At 40.3% G+C, this 24,691-nt stretch overlaps 1 protein-coding gene across 6 annotated transcripts in view; it reads left to right on the forward strand.

Moving 5' to 3' along the window:
• Nucleotides 1-10,385: 10,385 nt before the first annotated feature.
• SHPRH (SNF2 histone linker PHD RING helicase) overlaps nucleotides 10,386-24,691 on the forward strand; it is a 57,742-nt gene continuing 43,436 nt past the window's right edge. For 4 of the 6 annotated variants that reach the window (XR_008576346.1, XR_008576347.1, XM_054820257.1 and 1 more), the window contains exons 1-9: nucleotides 10,394-10,570; nucleotides 12,777-13,445; nucleotides 13,850-13,979; nucleotides 19,467-19,685; nucleotides 19,939-20,017; nucleotides 20,808-20,958; nucleotides 22,712-22,814; nucleotides 23,311-23,567; nucleotides 23,988-24,683. Coding sequence is in view for 4 of the 6 variants with exons in the window: in XM_054820257.1 (XP_054676232.1) it covers nucleotides 12,807-13,445; nucleotides 13,850-13,979; nucleotides 19,467-19,685; nucleotides 19,939-20,017; nucleotides 20,808-20,958; nucleotides 22,712-22,814; nucleotides 23,311-23,567; nucleotides 23,988-24,683 (2,274 nt within the window). In the remaining 2 variants the exon portion in view is untranslated. Of the gene's footprint in view, nucleotides 10,571-10,757; nucleotides 11,217-12,776; nucleotides 13,446-13,849; nucleotides 13,980-19,466; nucleotides 19,686-19,938; nucleotides 20,018-20,807; nucleotides 20,959-22,711; nucleotides 22,815-23,310; nucleotides 23,568-23,987; nucleotides 24,684-24,691 lie in introns of those variants that run through there. The other 2 variants (XM_054820255.1, XM_054820256.1) reach the window with 2 other exon arrangements.

A 24,691-nucleotide genomic window follows, 5' to 3' on the forward strand; every position in this document is an offset into this window, starting at 1 on the left:
AAACCATAAGTGCCCAATAAATTACCCCAAACCAGCTCAGCTGATTTGACAGTTGCTAACTGTCACTACAGTAACAGGCAGCTATTGATTTCCATGTCTTTATTTAAATTCAACAGACACTTGCTAGTGCTGCATATAAACATCTTAATTCCTATTGTGTTTCTGATTTCTAAATGGTACCTGCACTTAGTTTGTCGTCTTTGCCTTGTGTTCAAATCTCAGGAAACTGGCTTTTTCAAATCTATTATTAGATCTCTCAGCCTAACTGAACATCTTATGTCCTAGCTGGCTTTTATTTTTCTCTAAATTCCAACCACTGTCAACAGAGGTGGCAAATCTGCACATTGTTCTTTCTTCTTACTCTGCTTTACCAGACAATGCAGTATGCGCCACTCAAATCATTTAGACAACATTTTTCAACCAGTTTTCTAAATCATCCTGAAATTTGAATGTTCAGCCTAAATGTGCATGAAAAGTCTTCCCTACTTGCTTTCATCTTCTGGCTACATGTAAATGGACTGATGAAACGCATATAGAATCTAATCCCAAAGAATATTTTAACATATGCTTAACTCCACTCTCATTTAATACAGGTTTTAAGTTTGTGCCCTCAGTTGAAAAATGAGGAGCGTAAGGAGAGGAATTCAGGGGTATGTGGTGAGAAGATTGCCTTCAGCTTCAGCTGTCTAGTTCATTTTTAATTTTGTTTATTCATTTCTAATGCAGTAAAAGCCTCATGAATAAATAAATAAATAAATAAATGGTCTGCCCAGTAAACATTCAGAGGAACCACTCTTCTATGAAAGGACCACCACGTATGTTTTCCATGTGTCACAGCTATGCTTTCCACTCGTATATATACTTTCCAGTTCAAGACCCCCACAGCTGAAGAGAGAGACAACCTGGCCTATTTGCTGCTGCTGCAAGGAAGACCTGATGCTGCAACACCGAAGTTCACATCAGCTCCTTGAGGTTGCAGGGTACATACGAGAGTGTGGAAGAGCTCTAAGGCGTGTTAGAAAAGAGTCTCTTAACATTTCACACTTTTAAATTGTACTTTTTAGGATGCTGAGATTAAACTGTCTTATCTCTTTGCCCATTTTAACTGTCTTGGTTGGAGATATGAAATGTGGGTGAGAGGAAGCTGTTATTCAGTTTGATACTATTTTTAATTTTATAGTGTAGATAATGTATGCAGAAACCTTTTCTTTGAAGGCAATCTGCATTCACTGCTGTTAAAGAGTATCACATCTTTATATAGTTTATGGGATAATTTTGATTAGATGCAGTTCTTACTCTGTGGACAGAAGCGTATAATATCTACAATAATTATGGTAATTGTATATCGGAAGTTGGCTATTCAGGAGAAAGCTATTTGTTTAGCATATAATACTTCAGGGCTATGAGATAGGGAAGTGCCTGCATTTGAAGAATAAAGGCCACTTTAGAGCAGATTGTCCTTTATGTTACTTTTACATACCTTAACGATCGCTCCAATCGACGTTATCTTGCTCCAAACAACACTAACTTCAGCAGAATCCCTCAGAAATGCAAGGCACAAACGGTGAACAATCAGCTTGGCTCCTCAGGGAACCACCTTGCTTGTGCAGAAGCACATGTGGAAGGTGCGTGCTGCCTGCTAAAAAGTCGAACCACACCAAACTCTTACCAGGAAAACCAAACCCAAGCTTGAGCAATTTCGGCTGGGCCCAATCAGGCAGAACTGGAAAATGCGACTGCCTGGCCAGGACCCTCCTAGGAAAGCTCTCAAGTTGCAAGAAGCTGGGATAAAAAATCTGCGAGGGTTTGCCGGGTGCGGACACTACCTCTTTTTTTTACCTTCTCAAACGATGGTGGTTTTTTTGCTTAAGGAGCAAAATTTTGAAACACCACCAGCAGCTGCAGATAATTCTTCTGGAGTTACCAGGGTAGCAAAGAAAAACAAAACTTGGCATCCAGGGTTAAATCACTTCCAGTGGATAACATAAATAATGGTAAGTGGCTGGTTCTCTGAAAATAACCTAGCCTTTCTGGTGTTACTAGCGACATCTGTCTTCAGGTCTTCTGACACCATGCTTAGTAACAACACACTGACCTGCGCCTGGAGCCGGACCGACCCCAGGGCAGCAGCGAGCACAGGAATCTCTCCTGACCCTTCTCTCTTGGTAGGACCCCACCAGCAGCTGTGCACAGCAGTGCCACATTTCTAATCGCTTGGGTTAAAACTGGATATCGTGGGTATTTCCCACCAGGTTAATCTTTTCTGGAAGGCTTCCTGACAAATGTTTCCAAGTACAGGAGAAAGGAAAAACCATCCTTGGCTTGTGCTAGAAGCATCCTTGTTGCTCTCCTCGCAGAGCAGATGTCGTAGGGATCCCTGGGGCAGCGGTGGCAATAGGGGATCCCTGTGGGGGTCCGTCGGGGCAGGGCCTGGTAGCCAGGGCCCATCCCACTGCCCCAGCCAGGAGCGGGGCAGCCGGGGGCAGAGCCCCGGGGGGGTGGCCGAGCAGGGACAGTCAGGGCTGGTGGAGCCTCCGGGGCCCTGACAGAAATACACCGACTTACGCTTTGTGCAGGAGCCAGAACTGTTGCAATTTGTGATAAGCCATAAACAAGATGCTTATCAAGCCAGCAGATAAACATTCCTTGTTTTGCTGATATCTCTACACACAACATTGTAGTACTGTTATTTATATCCTATAACATCTTAATCATTTATCACTTTCCATCTGTGCTGCAGACCCAGGACTTCGTCTATTAGGAACATCTGCAGATCCACAGGAGAATATTTTTGCAACTTTTTGTATTCTGTTCCTATCGCCTAGCAAAACAAACTGAAGTTAATGAAAAGTAATACTTTGTTGGAAAAAAAGGAAAGGATTTATTTTGCGCTGACCCCATTACTTTCTCTCACAATCATTTATCAAATAAAAGCCTGTTCTCCCATCTCTTTGCACCTCCCATTACCTCCTCAATTAAAATGGTTTATTTTTGCTCAAGCAGCGTTGTGAGATGCAATATTTCATTGTTTTATTGTGTGACAAGGTGTTTGTTTTTATTTTTCCCTGAGACTGTGTTCAGTGATGCACCGTCATTTCTGCTGACTCATTTCCCCAGCCAGAGAAGGTGGATGCTACCAACCCCAGCTAAGGAGCACGAACAGTCCTGTGGTACACAGACAGAACACCAGGTAGGAAAATGCCTTACAACAAAACAAGTCAAAAAGAAAACCCCTCAGAGCACTGAAAACAGGAAGGAGATCGGGTTGAAGCATGGTTTATTATTGAAATTTGTGTACAACCTTCCTAACTGTAGTGCTACGTAACAGATTATGCATCTACCCTGGTGAGAGTACAGTAGACACGGAATTATTTTTTTGTTATTGTTTTACAGCTAAAACACAATCCATGCAGCTGGGCTTGGTCGGATGGGGAAAGGCAAAGTAGAGAGTAATGAAAAGAGAATATCCACAGATATTGAACATTAAAGAAAAATATTAAAATTCAATTACAAATTTCTGTAATTGGAAAAGGCGACTATGTATAGAAGTATCAAAATAAAGTAGTTAAAATGCTTGCACCACTTGTGTTGGTTATAAACCATGAACTAGAGCTGCTCATTTACTCGGGTGTTCCATCAGTCCCCACTAGGTCAGGCTCTCTGTGGTACCACACAGAAAATCAAAACCAAACACACATTTAGAGCCCCGAACCAACTTCTCATTGCTCACTGCATTTCTAAGTTTTAGGCCAAAGACGTGCAAAACCATAGGTTGATTAATAACTGTAGGTGTATGTATTATTTGAAGTATAATGACATTTATATCCAGAGAAAATATCCTTTCGTATTAGTTAAGGTTGCTGCCTTAGTGAGTTAATGCCCCAGGCCAAAGCAAAAGGTCAGCTCAGGGATGCTTCAGGAGACTCTTTACTGGAGACTTGCCCCAGGGATCCACAGTGCCACACATTGCAGGGGGTCTAGAGGCTTCTGGTCTCTTAATATTTCTCCCTGAACAGCAGCAGCAGCCTCGTACTACAACGCTCGGGCCTCTGCCGTTCCAGATTTACTGTGCCTTTCAGAGAAAGCCACAAGGGACCGGATCCCATTGCATTAGCGGCACAAAGCAGCCAGTTCAGCTGCCCAGCCGAGAACTGCCCCGTCATAATTCCCTTGTGGCGTAGCGCCTCATAGTATCTACCTACCTCATACACTGCAGATAGATGGAAATATCCCTGTGTCTTCTACCAGAATGCTGCCTGGCACTGACAACATCCAGATAAGGCGTAACCACCCTGCAGCACGGGGCAGTTCACTGACAGCTTTGCGGTATCTCCTCAGCTGTTTCATGCTGGGTGCGATCCGTGATTGAGCACTGCCTGCTCCCTCAGCCCAGAACCAGAACAAATGCTGGGCGGTGCGGAGTACGCATCCTACCCCCCTGTAAAACCTGGTGCTTTTTCTAAGGCAAGGTAATAGCCCAGGTGGGCTCAAAGGTGAATTTTGGACAGATAATTAAATATAACACTCCTCTAGAAAGAATGATTATTAATCTTCTGCCATGAAGCTACATCAATCTTTATGAACTAATTTTAACATCAAACCTTGTTAAACTTGAAGAAAACAGCTTTGGAGGCAGAATTTCATCCCTGTTCAATAAATACACTGGTTTGTGGATTGAGTACTGCAGATCCTTCCGTACTTCTAATTTCATAAATCAAGGAAATAACATCCCTGATGAAGTTCATATTTTCTTTGACAGAAAATACGACTGCTTCTCACTTCTTTATGAAGAAAGTGGCCAAAATAAAATTGTCCCAGAAGACTGTACATTTTTGTTTCAATTTGTTTGAATTGCCTTTTTATCCATAGTGCAGGCCACAGATAAAGAATTTTACACAAAGAAGTTTTGATTGGCTTCGTTTTTATATTAGTCAGCTATGAATTCAAATCTTCTCTTGCCAGAGTGTGAAAATAAAGATTTTTCACCATCAAGAAAAGTATGTCTAATAGATGTCTGAAATATCTCTCTGTCATGCCCTTCAGCTCTTCTCCAAACCACTATACCATGTACTATGTTATAAACATCTATATTTTGAGCCTAAATTTCCAAATGTTTTTACTGATTTTATAATAAACATTTTATTTACTTAATTCCAGTTTTATTAGAGGGCTTGCTTTTTCTCGGGAATTGCAAACTTTTCCTTTACACATTTTTGTTATGTAAAAAAAAATAAGGCTTATAAAAGCAATATTAAAGCAATGAAAACACCTTATTTAGGTATATATTTAAATAACTCCAAGAACTGGATTCCATATCTTACATAGTAACTCTTGACGATGTCCTAGATGCAATGACATGGTTATTTTTTTTTTCCCCTGCTCTATATTTAGATAGTCTTTTTAACTGTCCTTTTCTCTTGGAAAACGGGAGATGGGCTTAACTCCCACCAGTGACTGATCAGCTGCTACTGTCAGTCCTGAGGTCAGGTGTATCACCTGGTTTTCACAAAACCAGCACGTAGCTCAGCTGAGGAGCAGATGGACATGGGTATGTAAGAATTGTGCATACACGTGAGCTAAGACAGATGGCCTGAAGGGTGTTATTCCATGGGGTGCAGATAGATTCCTCCAGGAGATGCTGCGTTAAGAGGTAGAAGGGCATGAGTGATAAATTGAACTTTGCTGCTTTGAAGAAACAGAACTGAAGCCCTGAAGAAGGGAGAAAAATAGAGGCTTGCCATCCCGTGGCTTCATGGTACTCTTCCCTCCGTGCTGGGGAGTTAGCCTGCTGGCTTACACGAGTGCTTTTGGCACACAAAAATACTCTGATCTTTTAGCTCTCCGAAAAATATTTAAATCTTCTGCTGTGTTGCCTGAAGCAGTATTATGCACTGTGGACGGTAGCAATTATATGGTAACACTTTAAAAGTCTCACTATGATAGCTAAATTACTTTAAAACACCAAACACTAAGGAAGTTGGGTAGAGCTGAGCCTACAATTTCCTACCAGGGCACAGAGTACTGACCACGAGATTATTAATCTGGAATAGACTGGAGCCATATTATGCCTCCACAGAGGTCCATCTTTTCATTTCTATCATATGGTGATTTTTATCTACAGAACTCAAAAGATTTTTCCCGTTCGTTAACTAACCGATTAACACAATGAGTGGTTTTCTACCTAGTTTGCTGAAGCACACAGATGCTCAGTTAGCTCTTCAGCACAACGTACAATCATCGTAGTGCAGGGAATATAGTCTAGCGGCCCTCGGTTTTATTCTTTTGCTGCAACCATTTACATTTCCTGCCACCAGAACCCACCTGGAGACAAATACAATTTTGATTTTCTTTGAGAAAACTTCTGCTTGCCTTTACAACTAAAATATTGGTGGAATGGACTCTAAAATACCACATCGACTAACATGCTGTTTTCTCTTCTCCATCCTCCCTCAAAAAAGAAACCCTTTGCAAAGTAGCGTGTCTGCTGCTTTTATATGCTTGCTCTTCCTGGGATTTAACAGTTGCTACTGAGAGCAAAGGGGAATTTATATCCATAAGCAAGGGAGGCTATCTTCTCAAGTGTGGTCAAAAAAACCACATGGTCTCATTTTATGTCATATTCTCTTCTCTTTGTACCGTTCCTTTCTCTTTCATTAAATTCAATGGCAATTACCTTCTTTCATGCATTCAAGTGCTTTAGAACAGCAGGGAAATTACTAGGTACTAATCACTAGGATCCTTAGTCATTAGCTGCTGAATAGAAACAGGCATTCGTCCACCTGCTCTTGACCCTTATTTCAAAATACAGCTCGTTTATCCTGAGAACTGAGGAAGATATTTCCTACAGAATGAGGGTGAGAGAGAGGCTCAGACAGAAATCATTATGCAGAACAGGCACCCCATCGGTGTCATTCTGTTTGCCCCTCTTCTGAAAGCAGGGAGGTTCCTTTCTTGCTTTCTAATTTTTATGACATCCAGATGAGAAAATAAAGTTCACTTTCACAAGTGCTTTACACTAGAAGTCCTAAAACCCCAGTATCGCTACCAAAGCAAGCACAAATCCCAACCCTGGAGAGGAAATCATTAAATAGAAGACATGCACAATACAGAAATACAAAAGTTAACTGAAAGACAAGGAGTTATTAAGAGATTCACAGCCCTTAGCCTGTGAACAGAGCTCGCTGAAGCATGGATTGTCGTCTGCTATTTCTATATGGATTCTTGAAGTGCTCGGGCTAGGTAAGATAGTTACTGCTAGAGCATTATATCTGTAGTATGTTTTTCAGTTTGATGGAGATCGTGAAAATTTCTCTGGATGATTCATCAGCTACTGGATTCAGAAGTGGATGGAGCCTGTGCCAAAAGTTTAGCACTCCTTCAGAAATTCAGAATATTCACTCTCACAAAGAGCTTTTGGGGGGCTCACGATTCTGAACTGGAAAACTGTGAGTTATTGTCAGGGTAGATCCATCACCTTTAAGCAGTATTTACAGATTTATAATGAAGCAGGACAACACAATGTTCCTTGCTAGCTTTATTGCTAGTTGTAGATCCCAGGACATTAATAAAGCTGTTTCTTACTACTAACCGTAGGATCAGATTTGACAGCAATTATGGATCCTTATAGTAAGCCTTTCGGATTACACCTGTGTAGGCTCTATCAGGCATGCCAGCGGATACAGGCTAGTTCCTGGGCAAGCAGCACAGCCTGTGTTCTACCTAAGGCCTTTTGGAAGAAGCTGTGCCCAGTCTGCATGTAAGCAGGACTGACCTTCAGCATGACAAGAATTCGGAAATCTTTTGTGTTTCTCTCTGCTTTACTCATGTCTGTGATGACCCCTCCATACCCTTTATAAGGGCACAGGCCTGACACACCTCTGGAGTCTCTCGTTGCAATAACTGGACATGCAATGCACTGCCACTGGTGCTAGTATTCCTGGGGAAACTTAACACCAGAGGCCTGTCTTTGGAGCCATCCAAACCCAAATTAAAAAGGCAAGCAATCTGCAAAGGACTAGGTCAAGTCTACATTCCCTATATTCCCAAGTACCCTTGGTTAGAGACTGCAGGGATCATTCCACCTAGCAGAGTTCCCTTTTCTTTCCCATTTCCTATTGCTGGTAGAGCCCAGACTTCATCAAGTGGAGGAGAACGAGCAGCAGTCACTGGTGGGACTTTCTCACAGCATCAGGCTGTCAACAGCAGGTGAGGGACACTTGCATGTGTAGTCCCACATTTGAGGTCCCATGGAGGAGGAATCCACGCTGCTCCAGACTGACAGCATACCACTTTTATGACCCCCTCACCTCAGTAACCATGATGGGAGTTGTCCTCTGGCTGCCCTGACTCCTATCATCAAGAGACCCATTTCAGGATGGGAAAATCTGATGTTCACATCTTGCAACATGAACCTGGGTGCCATCCTTTTAAAGGGAGCTGCCTACCCAGGCATATGGCTGCATGCCAGGAGGTGGGAGTGAAACGTGGTTGCTTCATAAATTCCTAGAGAAGCATGTAACTTCAACTGCTCACTGTCTTACTGATTGAGTTAACAGCTAAATCCCCAAAGACACATCCAGAAAAAAAGGCCTCCATTAAAAAAAAAAAAGGGGGGAGGATGAGGATCTTCTAACAAGACCTTTTCATTAGGACAAAGGCATAAAGCCTCCCAAGTCAAGTCCAAACTACCGGCTTGGCAGCACATGCTGTAACACAGACTCAGTGTGTCAGGACGCAGCACAGCCGGAAGCATGGATCACTGGGGGTGGGATGCCATTCTCCCAGGCAGAGGTCACAGCACTAAAGCTGTGCTTGCAAAACCACCATCAGTGTCCTCTGGGCACCACCAGCCCTAACTGTCCCTGCTCGGTCCCCTGGGGCTCCCCAAAGCCCAGGACCCCATTTCAGCCCTCCTGGGGCCATCAGCCCCTGCCCCAGAGGTGCCGCAGCAGGGCCGGTCTCCAGCTCCCACAGCCCTGCCTGGCCTGGCCACAGCCCCACCAAACTGGGCCCACTTGTGAGCCCAGGAACCTCCCCATAAAACAAGTTTGCTCACTCTTCATCCCTTCAGTTGCTAGTATTCCAGTTACCAATGTACACCAGAGTGTCTTCCCTTTTGTCTCCGTTCTGCAGTAATTTACTGTTGTAGTAATGGACTGAGTGATGATTTTAAAGTGAATTTTCCTATAGGAACGCCAAATGGTCATGTAGCAAACTAAGCATTGTGAATTTAAACAGCCAAACCACCACAGCCAACAATCTGATGGCTCCCTTCGCTACTGCACACCACAGTTTTGAGCAGCTCCACTGAACCTGCAGGGGCCTTACCCTTCCAAAAGGGCTGAAAATGGTAGAGAATCTGACACAGAAAAAATATGATTTCATTTGTAAAGACTAACAAATAGTCTAAATGATTGCTCTACCAAAAAAAAAAAAAAATCACCTTCTTATTGTAAATAGTTTTCCAATTTGTGTATTTACAGCTGTTATAAAACCCCAGTGTGGACCTGCATATTTCACAAGATAAATGTTTTCATAGTTTTTATTGAAGTGGTATTTGTCATCAAAACCTCATTGGACTATTTTGCCTTTTTGCAGTGCTAATTGCCCAGAAATCCACTTTAAATCACTCCTGCCATATGATTTAATGGCTTTGTGTGCCATTTTTCTCAACTGTATCTCACCTCATGGATTACATCAAAGTTCCCACCATCACCACTACTTCAAGGAATTATTTCTGTCACCTTCCCCCATGTTTGACCGGCCACAGAAACAAAATGTCATCTCCTCTGCTCCACCACAGTTTCTAAACCTGACACGCTTTTTAAAGCACTGTTGGTGCGAGTACTTCCACTAAAAGTCACTCGAGCCAAAAGGCTTTTGTAGTTTCCCCCCAGGCGGACTTTCTTCCATCACCCCTTAAGCAAACACCTGTCGTAGATGCCTGAAACACCTCACAAACCCAACGTGGGGCTTTAACGTACCCAATGGCCTCCAATCTCGTTCCCCACGGGCATAACCCAGACCCTTCTCCTGCTCAGCCTCATTATGTCCGAAGGCTTTGCCTAGCGAAGGCGGACCGACCTACGAGGCCACAGACTGACACACAGACACAGCTAACTACCACCACCACTCCCACACCCGAGTACGCCTGCGCACGCAGCCAATGACGTTACAGCCTCATTCTTGATCCTCCCTCAGCCACGCCCCATTGTGGGCGAACAGCGTTTTCCCCGCCCCCTTGCCCCGGGGACAACGTCTGCGCCTGCGCCGCTCTGCGCCGTCCCGTTGCTTTTGCCGTTAGCGTGGGGGGCGGGGAGACTGTCACCTTCTTCGGATCCCATTGGTCGCCGGCCGGGCCAGGGCGGGTGCGCGCGCATCCCGGTGCCCGCCTCCCCCTCCGCTGGCCGGGAGGTCCTGCCTATTTTGCCAGCGGCCGGGTGGTCGTGAGTTCCGCCTCCCCTCCCCCCCGCCCCAACCAGCCCCCCCGCTGCCGCTGCGCGGGGGGGGCCTGCCCCGAGCGGGAAGGAGCCGCGGCTGTGAGGGCAGGCGCAGCGGTGTTACCCCTTCGGTACGTTGGTGGTGGTTGGCTCTACTCTCCCCTCGCCCGCGCGGCTCCGGGAGCCGCAGCGGGGGGCCGCTCCCCGGGGCTCGGGAAGGCGATGGCCGGTTAGTCTGTCTGCCTGCTCGCCTGCGCGTCTGGCGACCTATGGGCCGTAGCGAGACAGGGCGGCCTTGCCGCGGCCGGCTGCGGAGTGGCGGTACAGCCGCGGCGGGGCTGGGCGGCCTGGGGGCCTGTGCGAGCGCCCCTGGGGAGCGGTAGGTGCCCCGGGCCGGCTGCTCGTTTCTTGCCTGGCCTTCTGGGCCGCGTGGTAACCGCGGGGGGTGCGGCGGTGGGTAGGCAAACCGCAGCCAGCATGACCTCTCTGGTAGCAGGTGTCGCGGGAGGTAAATACTGATTGCTGACGAGTACGCTCGTCCGCGGCTGGCGCCTCCTTCCCGAGTTTCAAGTAACTTTCAAGTAACGAGACCTGCCCGCGTCCTGGCAACGGGGGAGAAGGCAGCGGCACCGGGGAGGGGTGCACAGCCGCGGGCTGCTTGATCTGGCGTGTGTGCACGGCTAAAGCGCGGCTGTTACACAGGCCCCAGGGGTAGCGCTGGCATCGGCGCTGTGTTACCTCACCGCCACAGGTTACTTCACGGGCGTCTGTTTGAAGGTTTGTTGCTTCACGTTGTAGACACGGCCGTCTCCTGGCCATAGGAGTTTTAAATAGTTCTACTCAAACAGAGCAATTCTCTCCTGTTTATACGTCAGAGTGTGATGCTGAAGTTGGTGCGCACGTGCAGACCTGGTGATGCAGGAGTCCTTTCTTTGGTTTAAGTACAATGTTATGATATGTGTGCTCGCCGTTGGCCTTTGCTTTGTTTACTGTCAGCAACACGCAGCGTGCGTATTACTTTGAAAAACTCACATTTCCTTTCCTTAATTCTGTTGTGCTGAAATTCAAACACAGCAAGACTTGCATATTCTTGCACGTTTATTTTGACTTTCATGAATTATAAAATTTAGTGTTTGTTTGGGTTTTTTTATAAAATCCTTTAAAAATTTTTCAGAATTCTAGGAATTCTGCCTTGTTCTAGCATAAACCCTTTTACCATTAGGATGTGGGGTACTGGATTTAGTAGCTTAGAATATTTGCCTCTCATCTTCCTACATTTCTTCAAAAGTTGTATGCAGGAGCTGAATTGATATGGATATCTAAATATTTTCCTGTCTTTGCTGACACAGACAGTGCTGTAATATGAAGTTGTAAATCTATTGCTGTGTTCAGGCTCCTTATAAAAACAGTATTTAAGAAAAAAAAAATACTGTTGGTTTGTTTCATTATGAGTATGTAGTTATTACTTTCCCAGATGGGTCTAATATTCCATAATCTGCTTCATGTGTATTGTTTAGCACGCGTACTTTATTTTTTAGCATTTTATCCACAAAATCTGTTCACTGCCCAGGTTGGATCTGTATCTCGACTTAGATTTGCAGTTAGTCAAAAACAGTAAGACTATGCATTTAGTTTGCGGATTAGTCCCACTGAAATGCTCAATAGAATAAGGGCTCCTCTCTGCAAGCAATTTGTATGTCCAGGTCCCAGGATGCACAGTTTCTTGGGAAAATAAAGTATTCAATACTAGGAGGAAGGCCATTAGAGACTTCTAAGGACAGAACTTGATAGCTTAGCCTCTAAACCATATTTTATGTAATGGCACATTCAGACTAGCCCTGTGTCAAGTTTGCTTAAAGCTTCATCTCAATGTAGGCTTTGAAAGGAAGGAAGAATTTTGTGAGTGTATTTTCTTCTCACCTGCCCCTGTATCTTCTGTACCACCTGCACTTTTGTTTGTGGAGTTTCTTTTGCCCTTTCCCTCCACCCCCACCTTTGAGGGATTCCATTGCTTCTCACTTTATATCTTTATATCTGTCCCACAAGATTCTGAGTAACAGCTGTGAAATGTAGCATTCTTGTTGATCTCTGTCTGTAGCTGTCTGGCAAAATGATAACATAATGTACAAGCTAAATGCTTCATGTCCAGCTTTGCGTGATGGCACAGGGACAGGAGAGGCTCTGTAAAACTAAGTCTCTTTTGAACAGTTAGATTTCTTAGCGCGTATGTCTGTGTCCTAACCTTTTGCAAGTCTAGTGGCTACTGCACAGTGAAATTTCAGTGTGGGCATTTGATTTTGTAATACTTATTGCTGACTAATTTACTTCATCTCACAGAGACTGAAAACACGTTAAGAAAACGACAAAATGAGTAGTCGTCGAAAACGTGCACCTCCCTCAAAAATAGATGAGGAGAAGAAGAAAAAGCTGTGCTGGAATATGCATGAAGACCGGAGAAATGAGGTGATAACATTAGATGATGAAATGACTAATGAGGACCACATTCCAGGTCCAAGCACTTCTTCTGCCTCCTTCATTGTTATAAATGATGATAGCACTGATGAAGATCTCATTCAAAAAGAAGGCAGTGGCTCAAAATCTGTGAAGTTTTTGACAGTTAATGATGAAGATGACTCTTATTCCATCTTGACTCCTGTGTCAGTACAGCTAAATATTATAGTCTTGCCATACCGTGTGGATGGTTCCTGGAAAGCTTTGTTGGGAGAATTTGCTCTTCGTCTTCCTTCTGAGCAAATCCTAACAGATGAATTCCATGAAAGAAGCTTTACTTTGATGAGAGGAGACTCTGATCAACTGCAGGTCTGTGTTCATGAAAGAAGTAAAGAAGAGTACAGTAATGAGACAAAAGAATACCTAGGTGCTTATGAACAACGTATTTTGGTGGAACCTACTTTGGGTGGTGAAATATTGGAAGGCTTGAGATGGTTGCAAAAGAAAAAGATAATTGGACTTTATCAAAGACCGGGAGAGGCTCAAGCTTTAAAGGTATGGGTTCCTATATTTATTTTGCATTTTAAAAGTTCTTTTTTTGTTTGAAACACAACATAAAAACCTCTGAACAATGAAGTCTGGCAGCTAACATATTTTTATAATGTGATGAAAATATATAGTTTCTACATACTTATGTAAATGTTTTCAGTATGGTTTTTCCTAAAAAAAAAAAAAAAAAAAAATTTTTTTTACTGTTGCACTGTTAGTAATGCATTACCTGAAGGAATCACAGAAGCTTTTAGCTGCAATGTACTATATCCTTTAAATGGTGATTTTAGTACATTTATTATGTCTGTCTACATCTGCTAATTTTCAAAGCACTATTGTTATTTTCATACTCTTCATAAAATTTTTGTCATTCTAACAATTAAATGATTAACTGTATAAACATTTAACAGGTTGGAATTTACCTTCTGGAAGCTGGGCTAAGTAAACCAGAGTTTCTCAGTGATGGAGGTGGAAGACCCAAAAGAGCTAATCAGCTGATTCAAAAACTCATGGAAAAGTTCTATAGCTTTTTAATTCCAGGTAATGCGATTCAGTTGAATGTCAATGAATAATTTTTGTTATTAAAGTATGTCTCTTTTTTGTAGCTTTAAATGTAAGAGAAAATAGTAAGTTATTCCTGCCATTTAGAGCAACTTTATTTTCAAGGTTATATTATTAGTTAATTCTCTCCATATTATTATTTGACTGTTACTCATATGCTAATTACTTTATGGTCAAATTACAGGTGATAATATTCCTTCTTTACAGATAAGGCACTGAGGCACGTAGAAGTTTGCGTCCTTACATTTTTGGGAATAAATACAATTTTCACTGATTTTGTGTGGGTTTTTTGAACAGATCTTCAGTCACTTGTCCAAGTTACACAGGAACTGTTTAAAAAACAGGAATTAAATTTTTTGGTACCTAACACATAGCTGTGCAACAGAATTTCTGTTTGGTTTATATTGTAAAGCAGTTACAATGTAAGCTACTGCAAAAAGCACCTTTATGACAATTTTAAGAATACACCACTGCAAATTTACAAATATGGGCCTTATCATTTTGGAATTGAAGATATGTTTGCCAGATTATACTCATAGTGATACAGATTTTTAGGGTGATCAGTGACCACTTCATGGTGTGATAGCTTAGGAAACTCTTTAAAAAAAAAAAAAACCAAACCAAAAACAACGCAACCAAAAAAACCCCCAACCACCTTGGTCTTGTTCCTGATTGTAGGATGGATTCAAAATGTTAGCTGAAGACTGACTTAGTAACAGTGACCGTAATATACTGAGTTTCAGTGGTTTTGCAGAAGAAACAGAAGCTTTGCACACCCTACATAATTGTACTTAATTTCAAAAGGCAGAATTGTATAAAAAATTAGGCAACTTCCTAAAGAGAAGCTAAAAGGAAGAGCTAACAGAATAAAATCTGTACATCCGTGCCTGCTGCAAAGAACAAACGTGCAACTGTCAGAAAAGAGTTGAGAGAAGGGTCAGTATAACTAAGTACGTGGGGAAACGAAGATATTGCACATAAGTCATCCTTCAAAAAACTGAAGTAATCTGAAGCAAATGTGGCAGTTTAGGTTTAGAAGCACAATAAAGCAGGTCCAAAAAGAAGACTGAAGAATAAATAGTTTAAGATATAGAAATGAATAGTAATGGTTTTAAATGCATTAGGAGAAATACATTATCATAAATGCATTAGGAGCAGCATATCTGCCAGAAAAATTCATAGACTTGAGATGACTAAGGCATATGAAAGAGTACTCAAATGAAGTAATGCTATAGCAGCTGTAGCAGGAAGCACAATTTTCTTCTCTGTATATCTTCTTGTTGGGGAAAGAGATTGTTTGTAGACAAAATGGAACAGTGACCTGTTTTGAGATCCAAAATAATCTTCCGCTGGAACTTCAGGCATTTGTCCTCAGTACACTAAAAGATAGCTTTCTATGGACTACATAGTTGAGTGTAGCTTACAGGTGAAGAGGTAATGTAGCCTCTGAAAGGGAACACGTGCTCCTCAAAGTTACTGGAGCTAGAATGTCAACCTAAGTGATTGGGTTGTTATGCCTTAACTTACCTTTTCAGAAGCCATGCAACTAGCTCAGGCTCATAAAGGAGCTATGTTGCCAACTGGTAAGTTTTCTGACCATTTTTCAGTATGTACATTTTGATGTGGCGGAAAATAATAATATAATCTTGATTCTATGCCAATGAATACCATGTAAACGACTAAGTAAAATAGAGGGTATGGAGAACAGAAATAGAAGGTTGTTAATGTGTATGAAGATCACCAGTCAAGTCCCACAAAGGCATGTGCAGCTTAATGTATCCCTAATGCTTTAGGAAATACAGTGATTGGTGGGATGGCATCTTCAACAAATTTTAAATGTGTTATTCAGCATAATAGAGACTAAGAATGACTGAAAGCTTGCAAGCAGACTAGGCAATGGAGATTCAGTATAAATTCAATATAGATAAATATAAAGCAATGCAGAAGAAAAAACCCTTCACATTAGGAAAAAAAAAGATGGCCTCTCTGCTGACTGTTGCAACTAGGGTTGTAATTCAGTAGGTAGGTGTGTAGTTCAGTAAATGCATAAACATAGTGTTCAGTGTCAACCCAAATAAAAGGTAAAGGATCGTTCTGAAAGTATTAGAGAACAAAACAGGATCATTAAACCACTATATAAGTCCATAGCATGCATTGTGCTATGCTCCAAATTCAGAGTTAAAGTATGTCACAGAAATGGAAAAGATTTGGGAAGGAAGACCCCATGCAGTTGCACAGTGAAACCAGTCATATTTTCTGACAGATTTTAAACGTGTACTTTTTTTATGTAGCGTAAAATGATATAGCCCTGATTCTACGCCAATGAATGCATTCCTCTTAGGAAGCATAAATCAATTTCCATTTCTAACAACTTAGTCTGTGTTTGAATTTCACCTGGTTTTAAATAGATTTAATTGAAATATTTGTAAAACTGCATGTAAGTATGTATTTTAACACTTGTCAATATCCATCTAAAATGAACTGTTACGCAACAACGTTCCAAGATGAGGCTTCTTGTTCTCTGCATTGATGAGCAAATTCTTGTGTTGATGGAATTGCACACAAGGATTTACATAAATAAGGGATGTGACCCCTCTATCCCTACATTAAATTTGTACGTATTTGTTTTTTTCAATGTATTCATCCTGTTAAACGTTCTTCTAGATGGTTTTGAGACTTTGTGGTAGGAATTCTATCTCAAGTTACGGCAAGCATAGACTAGATGCATTAATGGGTCTGAAAAAGAATGACAAAATATTTAATATGCAGAAGCTTCACGAGTTTTGAACATTAATTGTAGACTTAACCATTTTTTGAGAAATTTGTTTACAGAGATTTCTTTTGTTTAATAAATAGCTGGTTTTATAATAGCTTGTATCCTGTATCTGCTGTATAATATTACATGTTGCTTCTTGTTGCTTCAGTGAACACACAAGCATAGATCATTTATAGATTCAGGTAGCTGCTTTCTTAATATGAAAAAGTCCATAGTCTTTATAATTAACATTAAAAAAAAAAGACTAAAATGTCTGTTTAATTGCTGTTTGTTCTAGTGAATGGTAAATGTCTCGGAGGTTGTTTTTCCATAGTGTCATGGAACTATAGTATGACATACAGTAGAATGGCAATAGCATATACCATTGTCCTTCAGTTTTCTTAAGAATAAATTCTTTGTACAAAGAAGAATTTTTTGGTCTTTGTATGGCATTTTTTAATACCAAATGTGAAGCAACAAGTTTTCCATTAATCTAGAATAAAGGGGGGAAGATTACAGTTTCATTGATGTAGATATTATTATACACCAATCTGGAAACTGCCCTACAGATAAAACTGAAAGATCTACTGCAGATGCAATAGCAGAACTTTAGTTCAGTCACTGAAGGAATTAAGTAGAATACTGGATTATGAAACATATCAGAAAAAGTGAATTTTTAGATAGTACAATATAATCTGTTTCTCAAAGGTAACAAATACTAAGATGAAAGCTATGTAATTGAATTACATTTTGAAATGCTTGAAAGCATAATTAAATATTCATGTTTCATAAGTAACAGAGAGAGGAAAACTTCCTTAGCATCCTTTTAAAAATCCCTTTGGTACATAGAACCATTTAATCGGGGAAAAAAAATATTTGAGAGAATAAACAAAATGGGAAAGGTAAGGACAAAACATATCCAATTGTATGAAAAAACTTTAATTTTACTTTTAAGTACATCGTAGTCTTTGCTCCCCTGTAAAATACTGGATAGACTTAGTTCATATAGAAATTCATAGAGTTTATTATGCTCTGAAATGTGAGAGTTGAAACAGTTATTTTAGCAAGTGTGATGATAGGTGTCGTTATAGATCAACTTCATTGATCAAAGCTATACTCTGCAATCACTAATTTCTCTGTTGTTTCCACGAAGTGAGGAATGTGTGAGAGGATCCCTTGGGATGGTTTCTGTAGTATAAAAAGCTGCATGCTGTGCTTGGTGCTTTTCCTTTGGCTGGAACATCAACATATGTACTCTGGTTGCCTCCTTTACATTACAAGTCTTTATATATACAGTTTTCACGAATTTATAGAAACTTAATGTCTTTCAGAATTCTCTTCTCCCTTGTGAAGCACTGGAATTGTTCCATTGACTTAAAAGGATTAGGGGAGGGCACTGATGGCTGGCATACCTAGGCACATCACTTGCTGTTTTTTGTTTTGGAAACTGTTCTTCACCTTCACCATTCCTTTGAATGAAAGAAAGCTTTTGCTTTACCTGTAAGAGATTCCTAATAGCAGCCTCCAAATGTTGTTTTAAGATTAAGCTCTGGTGTTTGTGTCAGGTGCATCTCTTTGTTAGTGCGAGGCATTGTAATTATAATTTGATTTAATTGTGCCTGCCATCAGCTGTTTTCTCTTTTTATCACTATAGTATACTTTTAAATATACTTTAAGGTCACCTTGTGCTGAAAATGCTGGCCTTGACTTCTAATTTTTTTTTTTTTTTTGAGAAAAATTCTGCAAGGTGGCTTTATCTCTAATACTAGCTAGGCTTAGTATCTTTCTTTGAACTGTAGAGTTGTACAGCTGTTCCTAGGTACTGTTCCTAACAACTATTTTATTGGTACCAATGTTTTTAATTTGAGACCTAAAATACTTCTAAAATTTTCTTCTTAAGTCTTTTGTTCCCTCATCTTATGTCAGTTTCTTAATATGTCGACCCTTGAATTCTTCCTGAATTTTTGTTTATGGTGCTTAAGTTCTGTGTATGCCCATATATCTAAATCGTGAAAAATATATAAGCACAAGGCCTTCTTTCCTAGAGGGTAGAAAAGAAGGGTAGGCCTTCTGTGCTGGGGGGTACGTACTTCTCTTGAGGTGGAATTTTGATTTCTAATGTATGCATTGTCTGAATTTTTTGCCATTATGCAAGTGGTGAGAATTTCATGTTGTCCTACTGCTACAATTTTCTTATCCAGATGGATAATTTAAAATTAACATGAAAGCTCACTGTAGAGGATCTCCTGGTTTTTTAGATGTTTTATCAAGAAAGGCTTTATTTCCTGAAAAATGTACAAATCCTTGGCGACTCACTGTGGTTTTTCCTTTTCTATAAGATCATTGACCCATGTTAACATGTAAATCTGAAATGTGAGTTGTTTGTGGTTCTGTATCAGTTGGAAATGTTTAGTGGAAGGCCTTTATTAAATAAATAAGGTCTGGTCATTCTATCCCTAAATTCTAAAGGAAGAGCTTTGCTGATTATGTATACCTCTGTGATCGCCATAGCATGTTAATCTTAACTTTTAGGAAAGTAGCGCTCATTGTTTCCTGTTGCTGCTAACTGAGGCAGGTGCAGTCATATAATAAAAATGATGTTTTGCTTTGCTTGCTTTCATGTGTTAACTAAATATGTTGCAACATAATTTACTGAAATGTTGACCAAAGTTGATTGATAGTGCGTGTCTTGAATGACTTGGTGTATGCAGATGAGCTGGAGGAAGATGAGGAAGAATCTGACATGGAACTAGAGCGACAAAATATTGAAGAGCTTTATGACTTTGTAAGGCACACCCATCAGCAGGAGATCCAGTTACTGAGAGAGGATGTGCAGCACCCTGCATTAATTCCTATTCTGAGGCCATACCAAAGTGATGCTGTGAACTGGATGCTTCACCGAGAGAACCTCACAAGCACTCCAAGCAGCGGCAAGTATATGGATCTGGAAAACTTGCATAATTGAGAAAAGTGGCATTGTATTGTCAGCAGTAATGTTTCCTTGCTGTTTGTTTAGAAACTTTGTTAATTATGTCATTACTATTTTTATAAAAGCTGTTGTTTCAGTAGTATACTAGGTGTCTGCTTTTTGTCTGTAAATGTCACAATAAGGCTGAGCAATTCTAAGCAGTTTGCTGTTTGTAGAGAAACCTCATAATAGTAACACGAACTCTTTCTCCATAGAAAATGCACTACACTTCTTATGGCGGGAGGTCATCACTCTGGATGGAGTAAAAATCTACTATAATCCATTTACTGGCTGGTAAGTTTTTACAGTTATCTCTTTCTGAGAACACCTCAAGGTGTGAAGACCTTATTGGCAGCTTTTACCTGGACGATATAAGATAATCTGTAACTGTCATTTTTCAGTTAGCAACTAAAGAATTATAACAGTGATATCTTTATTTTGAGGGGGGAAAAAAAAGGCAAAATGGAGTATATAATGCACAGGTAAATATGTAAATCTTGAGTTGATGACATAATTTTTAAAGTTTTGGGGTTTTTAAAATTTCAATGCAAATTTGTGGGTTTAAGTTTAGCTTTTTTTTTTAAATTAGAGCATTGGAAGCTTTGACCTTCTGGTCCAGTGTTTTTAAAATCTAAAAGGAGGAGACAGTATAATGCTTTTTATTAATGCTGAGTATTGCATTACTAGTTCTGTTGCACTTTTCTTATTGATTTGGTTAAAGCAGAACTTTTTGGTTGCTAGTTTGTTTTTGTTTTTTCCCCCTGTGTAACTTTGAGATCTTTAACACATGCAAATATAAATATATTTCAAATATATTTGGAGACTAATCTAAGGTTAGCAAGGCAAGGCCTGTTAGGAGGGGAAAAAAATCCAAAAATGTCTGGCATACATATTCATCTGGGTCAGGTTTGTATACCCAAAAAGCTTGCTAGCTTTTGTCAATCTCAGTTTAGCTAATAAAAGATAGTACCTTACCTTACAAACTTTCCTTTGCTGAAGCTATGCTCTGTGTGTCCCTGAACACATGCTTCTGTCACACCATTCTAGTTACTGACTTTCATTTGAGAATGTATTTGAATTTTAGTATTATCCGTGAATATCCGATTGCTGGACCCCAGTGGCCTGGAGGTATTTTGGCAGATGAGATGGGTCTTGGAAAAACAGTAGAAGTGTTGGCTCTTATTCTGACTCATACCCGACCAGACATTAAACAAGATGATCTGACATTGCCTGAGGTGAGAAAAGCAGAATGAGATTTAGTATGAAGAAAATACTTTTCAGAATTAATGGAAATGCACTTCTTCACTTGAGTTTATTGCTTTCTGTTTTATAGACGTCCAGATTTAAAGCTGGATTAAAGTACAGTGAAAGTTTTTGCTTTGTAGGATGTGATCCTTGGTGACATAAATAGTGGAATGGTTTGCATGAGAAACAATTGATAGTTTGCCATTGTTGAAGGGTGTTAGCAAGCAACTGCACTGTTAATAGGCTCTTGGTAGTTTACATGCACTCCAGGAGTGTATAAATATGTAATTTAGTCTACTGTGCTGGAAATCATTTTCCACTTCATTGTATTGATGAGTATCAAACATCCATTAGACGTGCATTATGTGCTAAAATAGGGATGATTTAAATTCAGTGAATAAAGATTTCTGCTCCCCCTCCATTTCATATAATAAATGGGCTTATTTAGCAGCAGTTTTCTGCCTGTTCACTTTACTGATCATGCATCCTGTGGAAACTTAGCACATTCACCAAAACAAAAAATTCTGAAGGGAGAGAACCTTTATCCTTAAGTAAATTCTTACTATTTCCGTGGGTTCCATCTTTTTGAATTCATGGCAGCAAGCTTCGTTGTACATCTATTCATAATGATCTCCTGCCTGCTTGTAATTTTTATCAGTTAGGCTCAATTCCAAAGATTAATTAAGATTATTCTTAAATATATCAGAGGGTCAGCACTGAGGAGCGTGAAGAGGGGACTATTAGCACTAAAGCATCTGGATGTCAACTGGCCACAATAGCTAGAGCCCATGGCTTTTGGAGAGCTGGAGTTATGAAACTGTTTGATTTGAGTAGCTGGGACAGACATCTTGGCTAATATTTTTGGCATCTTAATGAACAGAATTATATGACATTGCCTGTGGTTAAAAGGCAGTATTCCACTCATCCAGAAGGCCCCTTGTCATCTGTATTTTTCTTGTCTTCCAATATAAAATGTCGTTGTATGATGTGCTGGAAAAGTAGAAGTGCTGTATTCCAGCAGAGACTTTTTGGATCACTCCTGGCTCATGTAAGCCAATGTGAGAGTTGCTGCAAGTACTTCAACTCACCGTAGGGCTCAGTGTCTGGGGTTTCATTGCAGTTACTGTTAAGAACTCTGCAAAGCAACTAATTGGGCAGGGCAAAGTGAAGTGTCAATGAATACAGCTTTATAATAGTTAATCGTAGAAATATTGGCGCACTGCATTTGTTCCAACTTTAGGATACTTTTTTTTATATTCTGGTTCTTGAGTATACATCTCCTTGAATTAAATCACTATTCTTGAATCACTAATAGAGTAAATTTTTGGGAGACAATCCCTAAAAAGAGAAACTTACTTGTAATACAACTAACTAGGGCTTTTCAATCTATATTGCTTACCTCCTTTTGTGTTTCCAGCTATATATTAAATATATATTTTCCCTATCAGTTACCTAGATCACTTACAGCTATAGATTCCTGTAACTTAATTCTGAATTAGTGGAGGACCCAAACAGCTTGCTTTCTGTTATCAGTGCAGGGGGTTGAACACCATTTGCTGAGGAACTGAACTGAATGGGGTATCACTCAGCTCACTTTTTAGTGTACAGTCTGAACAAATTAGTGAGATCAGAGCACACATCTATAGCAGCTCATGCTTATTTTCAAATGTGAGAAGATTAATGAAGTTCAGAATTACTGTGAAGAGACATGAACTAATTACTGTTAAATGTTATCTGCATTAGGGTAAGCTTGTGAACTACTTTGTTCCACCTCAACCTTTAGAAGGAAATAAAAAGAAACCAAGGGAAATGGACCTTAAAATGAAGGAAAAAATACAATATCCCAGTAAGTATTTCTGATAACTTTCTTTAATACATTATAGGCTTTTGTCATAAGCCTTATATTTGCCACTGACTATGAGTCCAAGGCTACTCTTTACTTCGGCAGAATGAAATGTTTCTTCTTCTGAGCACTGTGATGTAGTATTGCATGCTACAAACAAGTGATCCATACTTAAAGTTACCAACACAAATCTCTGCTACGGAGCTCCATGTAACTAAAGGTTGTTGTAAGAGAGTTTACACATTTCACTGAAATATACTGTCTTTTTATAAGCTTCAGTAAGAAAATTGAGTGATGTATTTCTGTTGCTACTCAGTGTTGTCTTAGAATCACTGAAAAATAGTGATTTGTAGGGCTACCTCAGGTAAAGCATTGTCAAAACTGCTGCCTGTCTATTTTATTTGCATCATTTTTAGATGTTCCCTTAATATGCATTCTGAGGTAACTTTCATTTTATGAGCTGTAAGTTGGTTTTGTTTTGCTTTGATTCTACATATAGGCTTACGAGTGATGATATTAGCAGCTGTAAAGGAAATGAATGCGAAGAAAGGAGCATCCATTATTGCAATATTTAAGTACATCAGTGCTATATATAGGTATGACATACAGAGAAATAGACGGCTTCTCAAAAGAACTCTAGAAAAACTAATTGCAGAACAAGTAGTAGAGCAAGTCAAAGGACACGGTCTGGCTGGGTCTTTCAAGCTGGGAAAAAATTACAAGGAACAGAAGAGGCGAGAAAGAACCAAAGAGCAGGTAAAACATGCAGCCTTAGTTACTTCAAAGAATGTTGCAAAGGCAGATCTTATTTCTACCAATTGCATACTACTCCTAACTGTGTCTGTGTACGCTAGCTTATTGTTAAAAAAAGAAAATAAGAGCATTTGCTTGACATTCTTGAACAAATAAGCAGAAATCATAAGTAGATCAAATTTGGGGCTCAAATATTAACTACATCTGTCATAAATCTTTTTAAAATAGTGCTGCAGGGCCTGGCAGATGTATTGTTCTTAATGTGAAGTTGTCTTTTAAACACTGGTAAACATTAACCAAATCCTCAAACTGGAAATTGATATAAAATTTAATACCTATGTCTTGATGTGTTTATACGTTCAACAAAAACCCCAGAAAAGGTGAGGAGGAAGTCTGACATTCTTGGTTAATTTTACTTTGTAGACAACAAGGACTTCAGAATTCATTCAGAAGCAGCGGTTGATAGATGCTAAAACTCAAACCAAAGAATCAAGAAATAGTGATGCCACTTCTGAAAATGTCCTTAAAATCCCTTTACGGGTGGATATCACCATGGAAGAACATGATTATTGTACAACGAGCAAAAATACTAGGAAATATGAAGCAGATCATGAGAACTCTGTAAAAGAGGGTGATGTTCAGCAGGAGGCTGTGGTTCCAAAATCTTCTGATTTGCATGGCAGCCTCTTTGTCCCCAGTGACGTGAGCAGTCATCCTGATTCTGATGTTTCTAAAACTACAGCTGATGTCCAGCAGGAACCCCCAAGGGACGAGTCCTCACATTCCCAAGAACATGCCTGCAGTAGCATACAACATACCAGTTCTGTATTTCCATTTAATACCTCTGAATATCGTTTTGAATGCATCTGTGGTGAGCTTGGATTGGCTGACTATAAAGCTCGTGTGCAGTGCCTGAAATGTCACTTATGGCAGCATGCAGAATGTGTAAACTACAAAGAGGAAAACCTGAAGATCAAGCCCTTCTACTGTCCCCATTGTCTTGTGGCAATGAAACCAGTTTCCACAGGAGCAACTCTGATAATTTCTCCAAGTTCTATTTGTCATCAATGGGTAGATGAGATCAACAGGCATGTAAGATCATCTTCTCTTCGGGTTCTGGTAAGATT

The sequence above is a fragment of the Grus americana genome, chromosome 3 (genome assembly GCF_028858705.1).
Source record: "Grus americana isolate bGruAme1 chromosome 3, bGruAme1.mat, whole genome shotgun sequence".
NCBI lineage: Eukaryota > Metazoa > Chordata > Aves > Gruiformes > Gruidae > Grus > Grus americana.